This window comes from Odocoileus virginianus, chromosome 17 (assembly GCF_023699985.2).
Source record: "Odocoileus virginianus isolate 20LAN1187 ecotype Illinois chromosome 17, Ovbor_1.2, whole genome shotgun sequence".
Lineage (NCBI taxonomy): Eukaryota > Metazoa > Chordata > Mammalia > Artiodactyla > Cervidae > Odocoileus > Odocoileus virginianus.
Window position 1 is genome coordinate 22977556 of NC_069690.1, and position 16532 is coordinate 22994087.

The 16532-nt window shown below is 47.5% G+C and overlaps 1 protein-coding gene across 1 annotated transcript in view; it reads right to left on the reverse strand.

Annotated features, from left to right (window-relative positions):
- Positions 1 to 1721: 1721 nt before the first annotated feature.
- TRPV3 (transient receptor potential cation channel subfamily V member 3) overlaps positions 1722 to 16532 on the reverse strand; it is a 30112-nt gene continuing 15301 nt past the window's right edge. The window contains exons 9-17 of the mRNA XM_070478871.1: positions 15627 to 15785; positions 14808 to 14909; positions 13598 to 13671; positions 11534 to 11699; positions 9582 to 9648; positions 7789 to 8063; positions 6475 to 6587; positions 5852 to 5931; positions 1722 to 5613 (exon numbers count right to left, since the gene is read on the reverse strand). Coding sequence (XP_070334972.1) covers positions 5519 to 5613; positions 5852 to 5931; positions 6475 to 6587; positions 7789 to 8063; positions 9582 to 9648; positions 11534 to 11699; positions 13598 to 13671; positions 14808 to 14909; positions 15627 to 15785 — 1131 coding nt within the window. The 3' untranslated portion in view covers positions 1722 to 5518. The remainder of the gene's footprint in view (positions 5614 to 5851; positions 5932 to 6474; positions 6588 to 7788; positions 8064 to 9581; positions 9649 to 11533; positions 11700 to 13597; positions 13672 to 14807; positions 14910 to 15626; positions 15786 to 16532) is intronic.

The following is a 16532-nucleotide window of genomic DNA, read 5'->3' on the forward strand; positions in this document are numbered from 1 at the left end:
GTGTGAAACCTGTAAATGGTTCCCCTAACCCTCAATATGAAATCTCAACGCCTCCCCCACAGCTGGACGAGTCCTGTGCACTCTGGCCTCTGCCTGCCTCTCCAGCCTTGTTCCTAGCAATTTGGCCTTGCAGACTTCTCCATCCTCAATTTCACCCTACTACCTTGGGGTCTTTGCTTCTCTCCATCTATGGTGCGCAGGTTCAGCTGCCCCAGGGCATATGGGATCTTAGTTCCCTGACCAGGGATCAAATCTGTATCTCCTGCACCAGAAGGCAGATCCTCAACCACTGGACCACCATCAGGGAAGTCCTGATACTTATTCTTAAATGTGGTTCAAGGACTTCCTTAGTGGTCCAGTGGCTAAGACTCCACACTCCCAATGCAGGGGACCCCAGTTTGATCCCTGATCTAGGAACTATATCCCACATGCTACATCTAAAAAATCCCTGTGTACCACAAGTAAGACCCAGTGCAACCAGACAAATTTGTTTTAATGTGACTCAGGCTAGGCTAACCCACCCTGTTAAACAAGCTCATTGACACTACTGGACTAACACGTAGCAGCACACCTCAGAAAACCTGGATCCTTAAGCCCAGGAAAAAGCACTGTGACGTCAACCTGCCATTCCATCTCTCTCCAAGTCTCAAATTCCCCAAGTCTCAATTTTCTCTGTTCTGTTGAATGACAATGGAATACTCATCAAACCATCTACAGAATTGTGGATTAAGATAACCAATATGAATGAAAGCACTTTATAAATAGGTAATTGTACAATCTCAAAGGCTGAAAAAATTGCAAAATATATTTTGGAAGGTAATTTTTCATAATATCAAAAGTCATAAAACTTCATCCTCACTAACCTAGGCATCCCACTTTCAGAATACATCCTATGACAGGGGCACCCACACTTTCTCTATCCATCTACCCAGAATGTTCCCATGGATAGCACATTCTAGATTATAGACTGAAGCTTGTTTGAACTAGCATGCGGATTATGTACAACTCCCATTTCCTTGCCAGTCAAGAAAATATAGCCCAGCGAAGGGTGTTATTTTGGGAATCGTTTGGATGAAGTAATTGACCAAATGGAGCACATTGCTTATTAATAAATTGTTTGCAAGTTCTACAACCCTTCAAGACACAGCAGCATCTTGGCATTCAAGTTGAAAACTGCCATTCTTTCAACATAACTCAAAAGAATGAAAAAAATGCATTTACATATACATCGGGCAATAATGATAGTAATAATATCAGTTCTTTCCTATCCATTCCCTTATTGCCTCCTCATAAAGGTTCTGTGACGTAAATAGGAGGGAGTTCTACTTCCTGGTCTCCAAGTGGAGCCATGAGTTCATACGCATTCGAAGTGGAGAGCCAGCAGGCATGACGGATGGACCCCCCTGTTTGAGGTCACATGACCTGAACCTGTAACATTTTCAGGCTGTGACTCCTTGCTCATGTCACTTCAAATCTCTAGGTCTCCTTTTACTCAAATTCCTCCCAGTTATTGAGTGGTTTAGATGGAGTACTGGATGTGATGTACTTTGAGATGTACACATTTGCACAAAGGTGGTATGTCTTAGCATGCTGAGTTGGGACCAATAATTGGTTCTTTTAAGTCCAAAAAGTGGCCTTTCCTTTATCCACTCATGTTAAGCAACACCCTAAGATTTCAGTCATCATAGAGGCCCTCCTAAGACAAAGATAAAACATGATCATAACAAGGCAAAATAAATATTTATTAGAAATCATTAAAACATTTCTTCAATGACACTAAAATGTTCTTGCTCCATTTATGACTTCTTTCTTGCACATAGAGTTTCACACACACACAACACTAAAAACAAGGATGTAAATGGAATTTGCAAAGATTAGGCACATTCAGTGAGAACAAGGTAACAATTCTATGTTTGGGACCAAGATCACAGTTAAAAAAAAAAAAAGGTAAATCGATGCAGAGATGAAGTATGGCTTACAGGCCCACATGACGGTCCATCTATCTGGCCCCTACCCAGAGCCGAAGGACTTAGCCCAGCAGGCCTTGAGGAAGGAAAAGAAGGTCAGTGACACTGGGCTCCAGGGCAGGAGCCCTCTAAGAACTTAGTGACTTCACAGTACAGCCTTGGACTCCTCCCATCCCCCACCCAGGGAGGAAGGTAAGCACCTTTTTCACTCCACACAGATACATAACTTAATTTCTAGAATAATGGATTTTCCCTGAGGCAGACTTTAGCTAAAGGAAAATTTCCAGCCACAACTATTATCTGAACATGTGAGATTCCATTGCTGGAAAATGCTTTCCCCTTAAATTAGTGAAATGTAAATCACTTAAGATATCCTGATACACCTATGGATTCAGTGTGGTGCAGTGTGTGTATGTGTGGTTTTGTGCACATCTGTATGCACACATTTGAATTTAAAAACCCATCATAGGGATCACAGGGACAGTGCAGACTGCCAGCATGAATTATCTGAGCAAAAACCCTAATCCCCTGATACATGCCAACCACAAAGGCAGAATCAAATTTACCAAAGAACTGTGCCAAAAAACTAAAATATCACAGAAGGACATCTGTGGTCCAGAATCAGAACATTCCAGCTTCAACAACTCTGATACAATCTCCTGCATGACTTTGAACAAGTCCACTTCCCTTTCAGAGCTTTGGTCTCCAGGTGTGAAATAAAGAGAACTGGTCCTTTTAAACCAATGCTCTGACTCATCACCTTCCTTGGTAAATCTGCCTAGGTTGGGACCATCTAGGATAAAAGCCTTTGGGGGACACCACTGTCAGGAGGAAGATTCTGTATAGAAAATGGTCCTGCCAACAAATTCCATCCAGATCCATAGACAGGTCTCCATATGCATTAGAAAACAAAGATCCAGTTATTGACTTCTGTCTGTCTAACCTCCCAGCTTTTGTTCAAGTGGGAAGTGAAGAGTTATACATACAGTTTTATCCATGCATACCCAAACCAAAACAATTCTGAATTCCCAGCTGCCCAGAGGAGAGTGTAGAGCCATGGATCCGAGTTGCTGCCCTTCAAACCAAGACATCTTGTCTGTTCAGGATAAAGGCAATAAGGTAATTCCAGGTAACAGGATGCTACCCTCCAGGCTAAAAGGAGCTTCAAGTTCATCTGATGATGATCTTTAACAATACCCCTAATATATGCTCAACCAGCTTCTGCTTAAATATCCCCCAGTATCACAACTTCCCTGGAGGTCCAGTGTTTAAAACCCCACGCTTCCAATGCAGTGAGTGTGGGTTGCAAATGCTCTGGGGGGTGTGGCCAAAAAAATTTAAAAAGAAACAAAACATAACATCTGAAGAAGTTGTTGGACTACATTGAACCATAAGCGTTTTCCCTGAAGCTTCCAACTTTGGGGCACTAGTTCTGTTCATCTACAACACATCTGGTCCTCCTGCCTCTGTGATAATCCCCCTAAATCTTCCCTTCTGCAAGAAACATGCCTAGCCCCTCCCTCCCCTGCTCACACCGGAACCTGGTCTGACCACTACAGCTTGGAGCATTGGGCAGCTCCCTGGGTCATCTGAGAGTGCAGGGGCTGCTGCAGATTGCAAGCCTGCATCTTTGACTCATCTGACCCTGACCCAGCCCATCAGGGACACAAGGGCAAAGATTCTGCCCACCCAGGTAAGCTGGTGCACACAGCAGAGAAATGGGCCGGGAGTGGACTGCGTGGCCTGCACTCCTTAGTTTGCATCTAGTCCGGTTAACTAACCAACAGCCAAGTTATCTAAAAGCTGAATGATTTTGTGCCTTTTAAAATTAAAGTTCACGGTTAATATCATTACAATTTCACCTCGAAAATCCCACAGGACTGTGATGACCTAAAGGGGTGGGATGTGGGGGTGGGGGCAGGAAGGAGTTTCAAGAGGGAGGGGATATATGTATATTCGTGGCTGATTCACACTGTTGCACTGGAGAAACTAACACAACTTGTAATGCAACTATACTCAAAAAAAACAATTAAATTCCCCACACGAATCTTTTACCAGATAACTGAGTCAGAGTGGATTTTCTGGTTGTTTAGGTTCCAATAGGACTTCTTTACGGGCTCAGATGGTAAAGAATCCCCCTGCAATACAGGAGACCCGGGTTCATTCTCTGGGTCAGGTAGATCCTCTGGAGAAGGGAATGGCTACCCACTCCAATATTCTTGCCTAGAGAATCCCATGACCAGAGGAGCCTGGCAGGCTACAGTCCATGGGGTCACAAAGACATGGACACAACTGATGGACTCACACATTTGAGGCTCCAATAATCTGGAACATTTCTACTCTCTCCACTTCATCTCTGTCCCCAAACTGAGTAATTTCAGGGAAGAAAATCAGAGGATAAGAATCTAAAAATAAGCCCCACGTCTTGGTTCCTCCTCAGACGCCTTCTCCTCTGCTTCAAAATTCACAGTTAAAAAAAATACTGAATACCAGAGCATTTCAAATATTCTGTAAAATTCCTCCAATGAAAAATACTGATGTGTAAGAGTAACCTCTGAGATTCAAGACCATATAAATAGAGCAGCTGCTATTTCTGTTTCAGATGAAGCCACTATCCCAGCTTGGAAGCCCGCACTGTGCCAGGGCTGGGACAAGGAAACCAGCCAAGATCTTTCACCCAGATCGCAGGCCCTGCCTGGCATGTCTCATGTAGTTTTAAAGAAAATCTTTTTGTCCTTGTTCTGGCCACCTTGAGGCCAAGTATATAATACTTAGGTCCAACCCCCAAATCCTAAAATCTATTTCTCAGCTTTTAAAATCACACACTTCATTTGAAGTAATTTTCATTTAAAACTGAAATGTCCTTTCTCTACTGAAAAGAAAAACCCTATGTTAATTACGCTTCTAGAATCATCTCTCAGTTAGGAGACAGTCTAAGCCTTGAGTACCAAGGCCACTTATTCCGAGGGTGTTTTCCTGCTCCCTGAAGATTCCAGAAGCTCATTCCCCTCTGACCCCAGAATACCAGGCTCAGCTCAGTCCCCTGTACATTCTATGATGGGGTCAAAGGGCCCTTAAATTCAGGAGGTCCAGTCACAGTAGGGGAGATGGTAGAATATTAAGGCTGGGGCTAGGGGCTGTCAAGACATTGACAAGACATTGTCAAGACATTGGGAGAAGAAAGACTCCTCCCTGTGCTCCTTGGGCCCCTGCCCCCTGCCCTGCTATCCTCTCTTCCAGCCAAGTTGACCTGCAGTTGGTAAACACAGGAGTTTCACCCAGGATTCAGGGCTCCTGGAACTCCCAGGCTCAGGAATGCTGGCCATAGGTTTTTACAAGCTCTTTGCTGAATAACAAACTCCAGGGTGTTTCCCACTCAGACAAACAGACAACTGCCTCTTGGTTCAGTCACCCACTCAGCGTGAGGGTGCATTCCTCATCTCTGCAGGCGGAGCCAGGCTCCATCACTCTGCAAAGCACACAGCGCCAAGTCCAGCACCCATGCTCCAGCATCAGATGGCCCACACGCACGTGAGCTCTGAGTCCTGCTTTTACACTGAAGTTTCCGGAAATTCATCTATTTCCTCAAATGCGTTGAGGGTGGTTTTGCTGTTGCTCCTGGAAGAATCTTGGATTTTGTTGAAATCTGCTTTAAAGACAAAACACTATTTTACAAATACAGCACTCTGCAAGTTGTGCCTCCAGGTCGGTCTTGGCCCACCACTTGACTTTCAGAAATGTTTCCAACTCAGGTTATGAAATGAAACAGCCGGAAGGGATTAGTTCAACCCTCCTCCCCCATTTTACAGATGGGGAAAATCAGGGTCCCCTAGGGTCACATGGTCAGGCAGGAGGGGCATCATGCTTCCTGACAGCAGTGGTACCTGTCCGTCTCCCGGGCCCCGGATCTTCATTGAGGAAGGAGACATGAGTTTTCCATTCAGTCCACTTCACCTCGTTGATCCTGAGGGTGTGATAATCATTCTCACTATTCCCCAAGCACACTTCATGAAATACAAATATACTAGCACCGCATTTGGGGTGTCCTCCATGGGGATCAGGAAGACTCCTGACTTGTGTGTTCATATCAGTGTTACTGGGGCTTGAAACCTGCCCAAGTGCCCATCTTCCCAGGCCTCCAGGATCAGTCTCCTCCTAGGATATGGGACCCAGGAGCTCAGAGAGACATAAATGGTCCCCTGTGAACCCACACAGGGGAGACAGAAGGACAAAGGGTGCCAGGCTGGCAGATCTCTTCTAAGGCAGGTACTGGGCAGGGAGAAGCCACAGAGGCAGCTCCAGAAGGGCAGAGCCTCCCTCCTCTCCCTTCTGAGGCTCAGGAAGCCTGTCCCAGGGCCAGCGAACCCAAACAAGCAAACTCCATCTTCTGAGGAGGCCACGGTCCGACAAGCAAATGGCATGGCAGCACCGCTTTGCTAACGTTCACACGGCATGCCTCTTCACCCACCCGAAGAGCACCAGCACAGGGCCCTCCTCCCTCTGTTACCGCAAACACAGCCGGAAGTCGTCCTCTGCCACTTTACACAGCTCCCCCATCCGGAATCTGCTCCTCAGCCACTCTGGCAGTATCTTCTCAAACTCCAAGATGGTCCTGGCTCTCTGCAAACACAAAGGAGCCTAAGAGTGTCACCGAGGAGCCAGCGCCGAGGCGCCACGCGAGCGTGGGTGTGCCCACACACGTACACACACAAACAAGAACTCGCACACACAAGAACACACACACACCACCAAACAGCCCAATCCACCTGCACAGAACACTTACTTAATGCATAGATCCTGAGGATGTGGCTAACCTACAGAATTGAAAAACCCAGGGCCTTCCCCAATGGTCCAGTGGTTAAGACTTCACCTTCCAATGCAGGGGTGTGGGTTCAATCCCTGGTTGGGGAGTTAAGATCCCACAGGCCTCAAGGCCAAAAAAACCCACATAATACAGAAGCAATATTGTAACAAATTCAACAAAGACTTTAAAAAATGAAAGAGAAAGCCAGGTAAGTTTGGGAAAGGTGTTAAAGTTATTTTAAACATCACATAAACTATGTTTATGGGAGTCCAGAGTTTCCTAACTGAAAGGTAGGATTCTGAGCTCCTGTGGTGAAAGAAGGTTCAGACATCACACAGCCCGATTCCATCTCAGGCTAGGAATCCCCTCAGCAATTTTCCCAACCATAATTTGTCTAATCTCCCCTGAATATTATTGACAATCCATTAAGAAGGCCCTAACAATTAGTAACTTCCTTGTATCAGATCAAAGCTTTTCTCTCTCTTGTTCCCCATATGTCCCATTTCTGCCTCTGGGAATCACAGAAGAAAGTTGCTCCCTCTTTCCCAAGTAGCTCTGCCAGAAGGGATTCTCACCTTCTTCAACCCAGTTTTGACACTGTCTGTTGTGAGGCATGGTTGCCAGGCCTCTCCCATGCCTGGACCATTCTGTGGGTTAGTGTCCCCAGTGGGTAAGGCCCACAGCATATAAGGAGTATTGGAGGGAAGCAGAATTGTCACCTCCATTGTCCTATGCCCTATACTCCTCTTAATGCAACCTAAGGTCACACTTCAACAGCCACATATCACACCATTGTCTCTAAGCAGAGCACAGCTATAAGCCTGAGTTCCTCTCCCACCTGACATTGTCCAGCCACACTCCCTGGACCCTTTACTCCAGGAACCTACCTTCCTTGAACCTGGCCAAGCAGAGGGAGTTTATGCAGGTCTCCAGGCCCCAGCCTAGATCCACCGGTTCCATGTGCTGAGCTGAGTCCCCATGACAGACTCCCCGCAGAGGGGACTCTGCCAGGCTCACCTGTAGGCGCCAGATGCGCTCACTCTCCTTGGACACGTTCTCCACTGTCTCCCCCATCAGGGCTATGAGCATGTTGAGGAGGAGGACAAAGGTGAGGATGACGTAGGTGATGAGCAGGAACAGGAAGAGGATGGGGTACTTGGAGTTCTGCTGGATGTTCAGGTCACCCAGGCCTATGGTGAGCTTGAAGAGTTCCAGCACCGCGTCGCTGAAGCTGCCGTAGGAGCTGCAGTTCTCATGGCTCTTGGGGCACTTCTCGATCAGTGAGGCCAGAGCTGTGAGGACATAACAGGGTGTTCTCTGCAGCCTCTCTGTCCAGTTAATTGCTCGGTGAACTCATGCATACCTGCACGTGCACACACGCACACACACACGCACACACACTGCTGTCTTCTTCTCTCTGGTTATTGAAATCGCATCTCCAGCCTCAGTTCCTCTGGAAGCCTCATCAGGCTGGCGTTCTGCCCTGACTGACTGCAGAAAGGCCTTTCTGCCTAACAAAGCCCGAACTCTTCTCTCCCTTCTCTACCCCACCGTTCAGCCCTTGACCAATCAAGGGCTTGCAGAGTAGATAATTAAAATCTATAATCTGTGTGTCCCTGGCTCCTCAATCAGGCTTGGAACTCCCAACTTCCAGTAGCCTGGGTTGTCTCTCCCAAGACTGGCAGGTCCTGAGTCTCCTTCTAATGCTGTGTGGCATGATCTCTGGTCACAGCCTTGGACTCTTTCTTCTCTTCTTCCCAATGCACTACAGCAGTGGCTCATTACTGAATGAATGGATGGATGGATGGATGGATGGATGGATGATCAAATTAATCAGTGAGGAAATGGATGGATGAATAAACAAGCAAGTGAAAGAGCAAATGAATAAGCAAACAGGGACCCAGAAAGTGTACCAGGCAGATCCAATGAGCTGCCTAGTTTCAAATGCCAGTGATAACTGGGGAAAAAAACTGACATGGGAAAACAAAATCATATCTCTTTACGAAGAGGTTAGAAACAAAATCAGGTTATGCTTTTCCCTCTGTTGTAAACAGAGAGGTTTTTAAGAGGGTTTCCCATCCCCAGTCCCCAGAAGACCAGAGCTCTCACAGATATATCTGAAGCAATCTATGACAGTAACATGACGTGGAAGGCCAAAGGAGGTTACTTCAATGCATTACTCTACTCCTGTTTTTCAAAGACCGTCAATCACATTTCTGCAAACTTTAACTTCCCTATCTGTCAGTTTGGGCCAAAAACACCTGCCAAACCTATCTGAAGCTGCAGGGACACATATGATGGATATGAAGGTGGGAGGCATACCACACAGTGTGTGGTCAAATCCTGGAGTCTCTAAGCCTCAGTTCTCTTATGATCAGAGATGATGATGACTCCTGCCTTGATCAATTCATCATGAGAAGTAAAGAGATAATCATTGTTGTTGTTGCTCAGTTGCTAAGTTGTGTCTGACTCTTTGTGACCCCATGAACTTCAGCATGCCAGGCTTCCCTGTCCCTCACTATCTCCTTGAGTTTGCTCAGACTCATGTCCATTAAGTCAGTGATGTTATCTAAACATCTCATCCTCTGCCACCCTTCTTCTCCTCTTGCCCTCAATCCTTCCCAGCACCAGGGTCTTTTCCAATGAGCCAGCTCTTTGTGTAGATAATCGTTGGGAAATGCTGATCATGGTGAGCATTCCACTGGTGGCCGATATAATTGTTGCTGAGGCTCCTGCATGCTCTGTCATGTTAATGTCTATATAAAGGGCTTTACAAATGTGGCAGTTGCTATTATTTGTAAATCATTTACCTACTCCAAATCCAAGTAAGAACACGATATATACAAACAAGAACTTCAGAACATCATGCAAAATGACCTACAAAGAAAGAAACACGATTCAAGGGTAAGGTTTGAGCACATATTCGCTACAGATTGATCTCCAGCTTTCCACCCTCTCCCGGGTTTGCACCCCAACCATGCCCTCATTCACTCGGGCCACTCTTCCGTGACCCTCCCCAGATCCTCCCGACACTCCCTCCACAGCTCAGCACTGGGCCCACCTGTTCCAGAAAGGCTCTTCTATTCATCTTCTCCACCCTTCTCCCTCCTAGAACACAGTCTGTTTCTGTCCTTGCTGATACAGGCTGCAAATCAGCACCTCTCCTCACAGAATCTCACACTGAGAATCCTCACTCTTCCTGGAAGTGGCCATGTGCTGGGGCCAGCTCACACCAGCTCACAAGAGCTGACTGTCACACTCTCATGAATTTCCTGAGCTGGTTGCTAAACAAGCCATGACTAAGAATTGGATTGTGTAAACATAATTATATAAATTACATTAGAAACAAAGATAATAAGTAGTCAAAACATCACTTCCAAGTGACTTTACTACATTTTACAATTATTTAGGCTTTTTTTTTTTCTTTTTTGGCCTTCCATGTGGCTTGCAGGATCTTAGTTTCCCTACCAGAGATGTCCTCCGCAGTGAAAGCCCAGAGTCTTAACCATTGGACTGCCAGGGAAGTCCTAACAATTACCTAGAATTTTAAGGCTATTTACATCTATTGTAGCCATATGTTGGAAACACTATATAATGATGCTTTACTGTGCTTCCTTTCCCGATTCTGTATTTATGTTGGTAACTAGAAATCAGCCATGGTGGGTGATTTACACCATAGATTTATACCATAGAAACTGGTGAAAGCTACAAGTCAGAGATTGTTGATTGTCTAGATCTGGACTTAAGACAATGATGGAAAAAATGTTAAGGCAGATAAAACTTTAAAAATGTATCCTCTCTGTGGCTGTTATATTGTGAATAGTACAAAAACACTGATGAAATATTCTTCTAGTATATGAAAACTATTATTCAATTCAGCAAATAAGTGTCTCAGGATCATAGACAAACAAATGCAAATTCAACACGTATTCATTCTTTCCTTTTCATCTTACTCCTTAAAGCAAAGGAAAGGACTTCCCTGCTGGTACGGTGGATAGGAATCTACCTGCCAACGCAGAGGACACAGGTTCAATCCCTGATCCTGGAAGATCCCACATGCCATGGAGCAACTAAGCCTGTGCAACAGAACGACTGAGTCCATGCTCTAGAGCTCATGAGCCATAACTGCTGAGCTCACGTACCTCAACCACTGAAGCCCATGTGCCCTAGAGCTGGTGCTCCCCAAGAAAAGCCACCGCAATAAGGAGCCCTCAGACCACAACTAGAGACTAGCTCCCGCTCGCTGCAACTAGAGAAAGTCCATGCACAGCAACAAAACCCAGGGTAGCCCCCCAAAATATTTCAATTAATTAATTATTTTTAAAAAGCAAAGGAAAATTTCAGGCAACATTTATATTGGCACAATGCTCACTTGTCAACTGCAACCATAGGTTGGCAACAGATACAAGTTAAACTAAAATCAACAAATTATTCAGTGAGACTAGACTAGCCATGTGGAATTTACAACAAAAAGTATTGTATAGGTTATTATTATTTGTAACTTGTATGCTGTACCATCATTTATATGGTAAACATCTATAATAAACCTATCTACATGTATATACATTATATATGCATATTTTCACTCCAAGACCCTGAGCAAGGGCAAAGGGAGACCACGATATTTGAGAGAAAGAGCAGTGGCCTGTCTCTTGGGTGGGTCTCTTTTCCTCTCTAGACCTCAGTTTCCCCAGCTGAAGAGTGGGCCTTCTCTGAGGGGCCCCTCCTTGCCCATCTCTGAGGCTCAGCATCCCCAACGCACCTTCTGGATCATGACGCTGTACATGCCCATGGACTGGAACCCCCGCGTGTAGTAGAGCATGTTCGCCCAGCCCAGGGCCATGGCCAGCACGAGGCAGGCGAGGTACTCTTTGTAGGCAAACAAGTACAAGAAGACAGACAGTATCACAAGCACAGCTTGGGCAAAACTGTTCAGGAGACACAGGAAACAAGGGCCTTACTTACTTCTCCTCGGCATCAGGGCAGTGATGTCCAAACCCTCCAACCTCCCTTAAGCCCTGAACAATGACCCTGGTGGGTGATACCGAAGAGACAGCTGAGGCTGCCCCAGATGAGCTGGACCATGTCTAAAACCAAGCCTTGCAGACTGCATTGCCAGATGCAATTCAAGACTGGTTGCAGTTGACAAGGACTTTTTAAAGATAGACTTCCCCAGGGCCCAATAGATTTTGGTTCAGATGGCCCAGGGTGCTTGCCAGGAGGCTGGATGTTTTTTAAATCACCCATGTAATTTCCGATTCCCACAGAGATTGGGGAACTCTGGAGTAGACAAAGGATGCAGTGAAAGATATCATTTTTAATCAAAATGACAAAGCTGACAACATGTATAGTCAAACGTCAATCATAACAAAAGTCCCCCATAACCTACTTTGAGAAGTCTTTTTAAAAACTACAAGGCATGCCATGTAATAGATATGCTAAAAGGAGATTGCACACTAATGCAAATGTACCTAACAGCACTGAACTTAAAAATGGTTAAGACGGTTTAACTTTCATGTTACGTGCATTAAACCACAGTTTAAAAAATTTGATGTACAATATACACCAAACATACAAGATCAAAACCTACTCCTAAACATTGTCATCAGTTAGGCAGACATCTGGATAGAAACCGTCTCTTGCTTATAGCATCAGGCAATCTCCACGATTATGAAATAACTAGTTAAAGTTGGGACGCAGTCAACCTTGATTTTGTGCAGTGAAAAACAAACATTTGGGTGATCAGTGTATTTGGTGCTGAAGTGAGGAAGCAGGTCAAACACCTTCCTCCACACGAAGAAAACAAGAGAAGCAGACGAGCTGGACAAGGCCTTTCATCCGCACCAAAGCCAGCGGCGGGACAAATGGATTTTTCCCTGGGATCGTCACACTTTCTCAAAGGTGCCAGTCTCACATGTGACTTGCACCATGGGCAGTACTGCACCTGGCCTATTCATTCACTGCAGTGTCGGGGTGCCCCACCTGCCCACAGGGATGGAGAACTCGGTTCATACTTCTGGAAGGCACATGCCTACTTAATAAGACAGCTATTAATAAATAGGTATTTGGAAACATCAGGTCAAGATTCAAGGTGCTATAGACCCACCCAAAGGCTCAGAAGAGGGACTTTGGTGGGGTCCACAGAACCCTGGAGCCCAGCATGCTTCACCCCAAGCCGCAGATCCTGTTCTATTCATGTGGCCACGATGCTGAATCAGCCTTCTGTTATTTATAGAGACAGGGTTACGTAATCCTCTGACATCAGCTGCACATGACCTCATTCAGAGAAGCTGCTGAGCTGGGCTTTCTGACTGGGGTCTACAGTAGTTGACCCCACACTAGCTTGGGGTGAGGATGACTGGGACACTGGGCTGGCTTCGACATGCCCCAAGCTCCGCGTGACTCAGTGATTCACTTCCCTGATCTGTGTCTCAGTTTCATGAGATCAGACATGGTGATTTCTCAAGTCCCTTCCAGCCCTGATCTGCCAGGGTCCAAGAAGGCAGCTGGGAGGAACTGGCCTAGAATGTCCCTTCGTTAAAATGTACACATGCTTCCTCTATGCTGCCTGCCCCCTGGGGCTCTGGGGCAGGCTGTAGTCAGCTCTCCCTGCGACCAGATGCTGGGCACTGTCCCAGCATTCTCTGGTCCTCCCCTCTGTGCCTCTCTCAACAGAAGGGAGAGGAGGTCCCTGGCCACGTGCCTTGGCATAAGGACTGGGACAGGGTGACACAGTAGGGTGGCCGTTGCGGAGGGACATAGCAGTCCTCATACAGGACTTCGGCCTTGTCTGTGAGGTGGTGACCAAGGGGACAGACCTACTTACAACACAAAGTGAAACCAGGCATCTGAGAGAATGGACTGGAGATCTGACGGTCTCAGCAGGAAGATTGCGATGCCCTGCGGCCAGAAAGGAAAGAAAAGCTGCCCCTCTTCGTGCCCCTCGCTGGAGGACCTGGGGAAGGGGGCATTTCCCCAGGACTGAGACTCAGGGACCAGGGGAACGTGTGAAGGCCCAACCAGAGCCCAAATGAGGGATGTGGAAAGGGACTGGTGCCTGGGGGACAGAGCCAACCCCAGGGTAAGAGTGGATGCTCCCCCCGATCTTCTTACATCTCTTACTTTCATCTCCATTGTCACTCCAGAACCCACAATGCAGCAGGACCACGCAGTTACCTGCCATTCCCCAAATACGGCCTAGCTTCCCAGCCTCTGAGCTTTTGTATGCGGCTCCCCACACCTGCCCTGTAACACCTTCTCCCTAGTGTCCTCATGCCAACCCCACCCTACCACAGTAAGTGACATCTCTACCTTCCAGCCTTTCTAACCTCCCCCATCCCCAAATAAAAGTCATCTCTCTTCTAAACACGGGTCTGGCCCCAACATCAGGCTCTTTTCACAGTCTATCTTACGGTCTTGGGTATTTGTGTCCATCTGAAATCTCTACCAGAGATTTCCATAGTCTATCTTACAGTCTTGGGTATTTGTGTCCATCTGAAATCTCTACCAGAGATCTTCACAGTCTATCTTACAGTCTTGGGTATTTGTGTCCATCTGAAATCTCTACCAGACGATAACCTCAAAGAGGGCAGACTCCCTCCCTCCCTATCAGCTCCCCCAGGGCCCCACATGTTGAAGGTGTTCAGAATATATCTGCTGATTCATCAGTTGGATGGATGAATGGATCAATTGACAAACAGAAAGACAGTAGGATGAAGGATGGAAGGACAATAGGTGGGTGTTTGAATGGATGAATGAGCAGTTGCATGGATGAGAGATGACAGGTGATTGGATGGATGGAGGGGAAGACGGGAGGGACAGAGAGTGGCTGGGAGTGCAGATAAATGGCAGAGAGATGGACAGATGGATGGAGGGATGGATTCATGAAGTAGGTAGGATAAGCCTGCTTATTTATATAAATCTAAAATTAAACCGGAAATGAGTTCCCAAAGTCCCCCAGCAGTAGTAGCTGACAGAGCTTGCTGCCCCCCGCTTGTCTCGCAGGCCAGACCAGGAGCGCTCAGTGACCCACTCACCTCTTTCACAGAAATGAACATGGCCCAGATGAGCACAAACATCCTTCCTAAGAGCTGCAGCCACCCCATCTTGTGCGTGAGGGCCAAAGGGTGTGGCAGGGCCTACGGAGGAAGGGAGAAGAATGGATAGGTGCAGGGTGCGGAGTGAGGAAGGCAGGGGTAGTGCCCCCTCTGGGGCGACCATGCACATACACATGCCAGGCCCTCGAGCCGGACCAGAGGCCAGCATGAAGCCTGTTCTCTGTAAGGGCCAGCGCAGAAGGGCAGCCCCCAGCCCCTGCCTACCCCACCCGCAGTGGGAACCCAGAATTCTACAGCGAGAGGCATGATTCAATCCATGCTAACAACTTCCTCATACCTCTTGGCATCTGCCTGTCCCATCCACATCCGGACACTCACAGGGCCCCACCACACAGTCAAAGCCAAGACTCTCTGCCTCATGTGACTGGACAGGAAACTGAGTCTCAGATTGGTGGGAAAGTTTCTCCAAGTGACCTCCACCTCCTCGCATTTCCTCCCACAGCAGAAACACTCAATGAGCTCCAGATTGAGACCTGGAGCCTGGGCAGGGCCTGGGGCTCCTAATTCCCTGAGCCTCCCTCAGCAGGGGTCCGCCTGGGACTAAGCACTTGGGGTTGAACTCCACTCAGCGTTGGAGACGTAGTCCATGTCCAAGACACTATAAAGCATGACAATTGGGGGATCCCACGCAAATCTCTTAGCTTCTCTGGGCCTTGGTTTCCCCATATGCACGTGGGGTGGGTCCCATCTCCTGCAGCTCTAACCACCTCATCCCCCACTTCCAGGAGCCCAACACACCTCCTCCTCCCGGGGGCGGTAGTAAGAGACGAGGGTCAGGGTGATGTTGTAGAAGAAATAGAAGCAGAAGGATAGGAAGAACATGTACTTGGCGAACTTCTTCCACTTCATATGCAGCAGCGTGTGCAGGGGCTCCAGGGTCAACATCTCATGCCGGTTCTGGGCATAGAACAGCACCGGTCACCATGGCGATGAGAGGGAGGGAGGGACCATTTTCAAAGGGCCCTCATTTCAAAGAGAACTCTGAGTCAGCAGTGCCCCCGGCAGAAGGGGCCAATGAACTGGTTTGGCTGGAAATGTTGGGAGGGTAATTTCCAGCTCCTGAGGCCCCAGTGCAACCAGGCATAGCCAAGCACCACAGGAGCCTGGTGCTTTTGGCAAGAGGATCTGACGCACAGTGGGGAGTGAGGGCTAGAAGTGGGGCCAGGGCCACGACTGGGGTTCTGGCCCCTCCTGGGCCCCCCTTCGCTGTGTGACCCTTGGAAAACCCTTGACCCTTTCTGGGTCTCAGCCCTCTTCCATTAAACTTATTTCAATCCCTGCCCTACCAGTCAGGCTGCTGTGAGAGGCCAGGGAGACCCCAAGCAAGGCAGGCGCTGGGAGGCATGAGTCTTGGTAAAACGTAAAAGATGTGTTGCCTCTGTTCCCCCAAGAGCTAAAAACTTCCCACTGCTGATCCTTTCTTTTCTCCTTCAGCTTCACTGACCTCCCCACTTTGCCTCCTCCAGAAAGACCTCCCTGATTGCTCCAACTGTACACTCCCTGACCCCCATTTGAGGCCAAGTTTAGGGAAGAGGGGATTCTAAGCTCAACCAATAAGAGGAGCTGGGGGAAACAAGATGGAGAAGATCTATACCCCCACCCCCACCCTGCCCAGGATTATGGGGCCAGGAGACCCCTCCACAG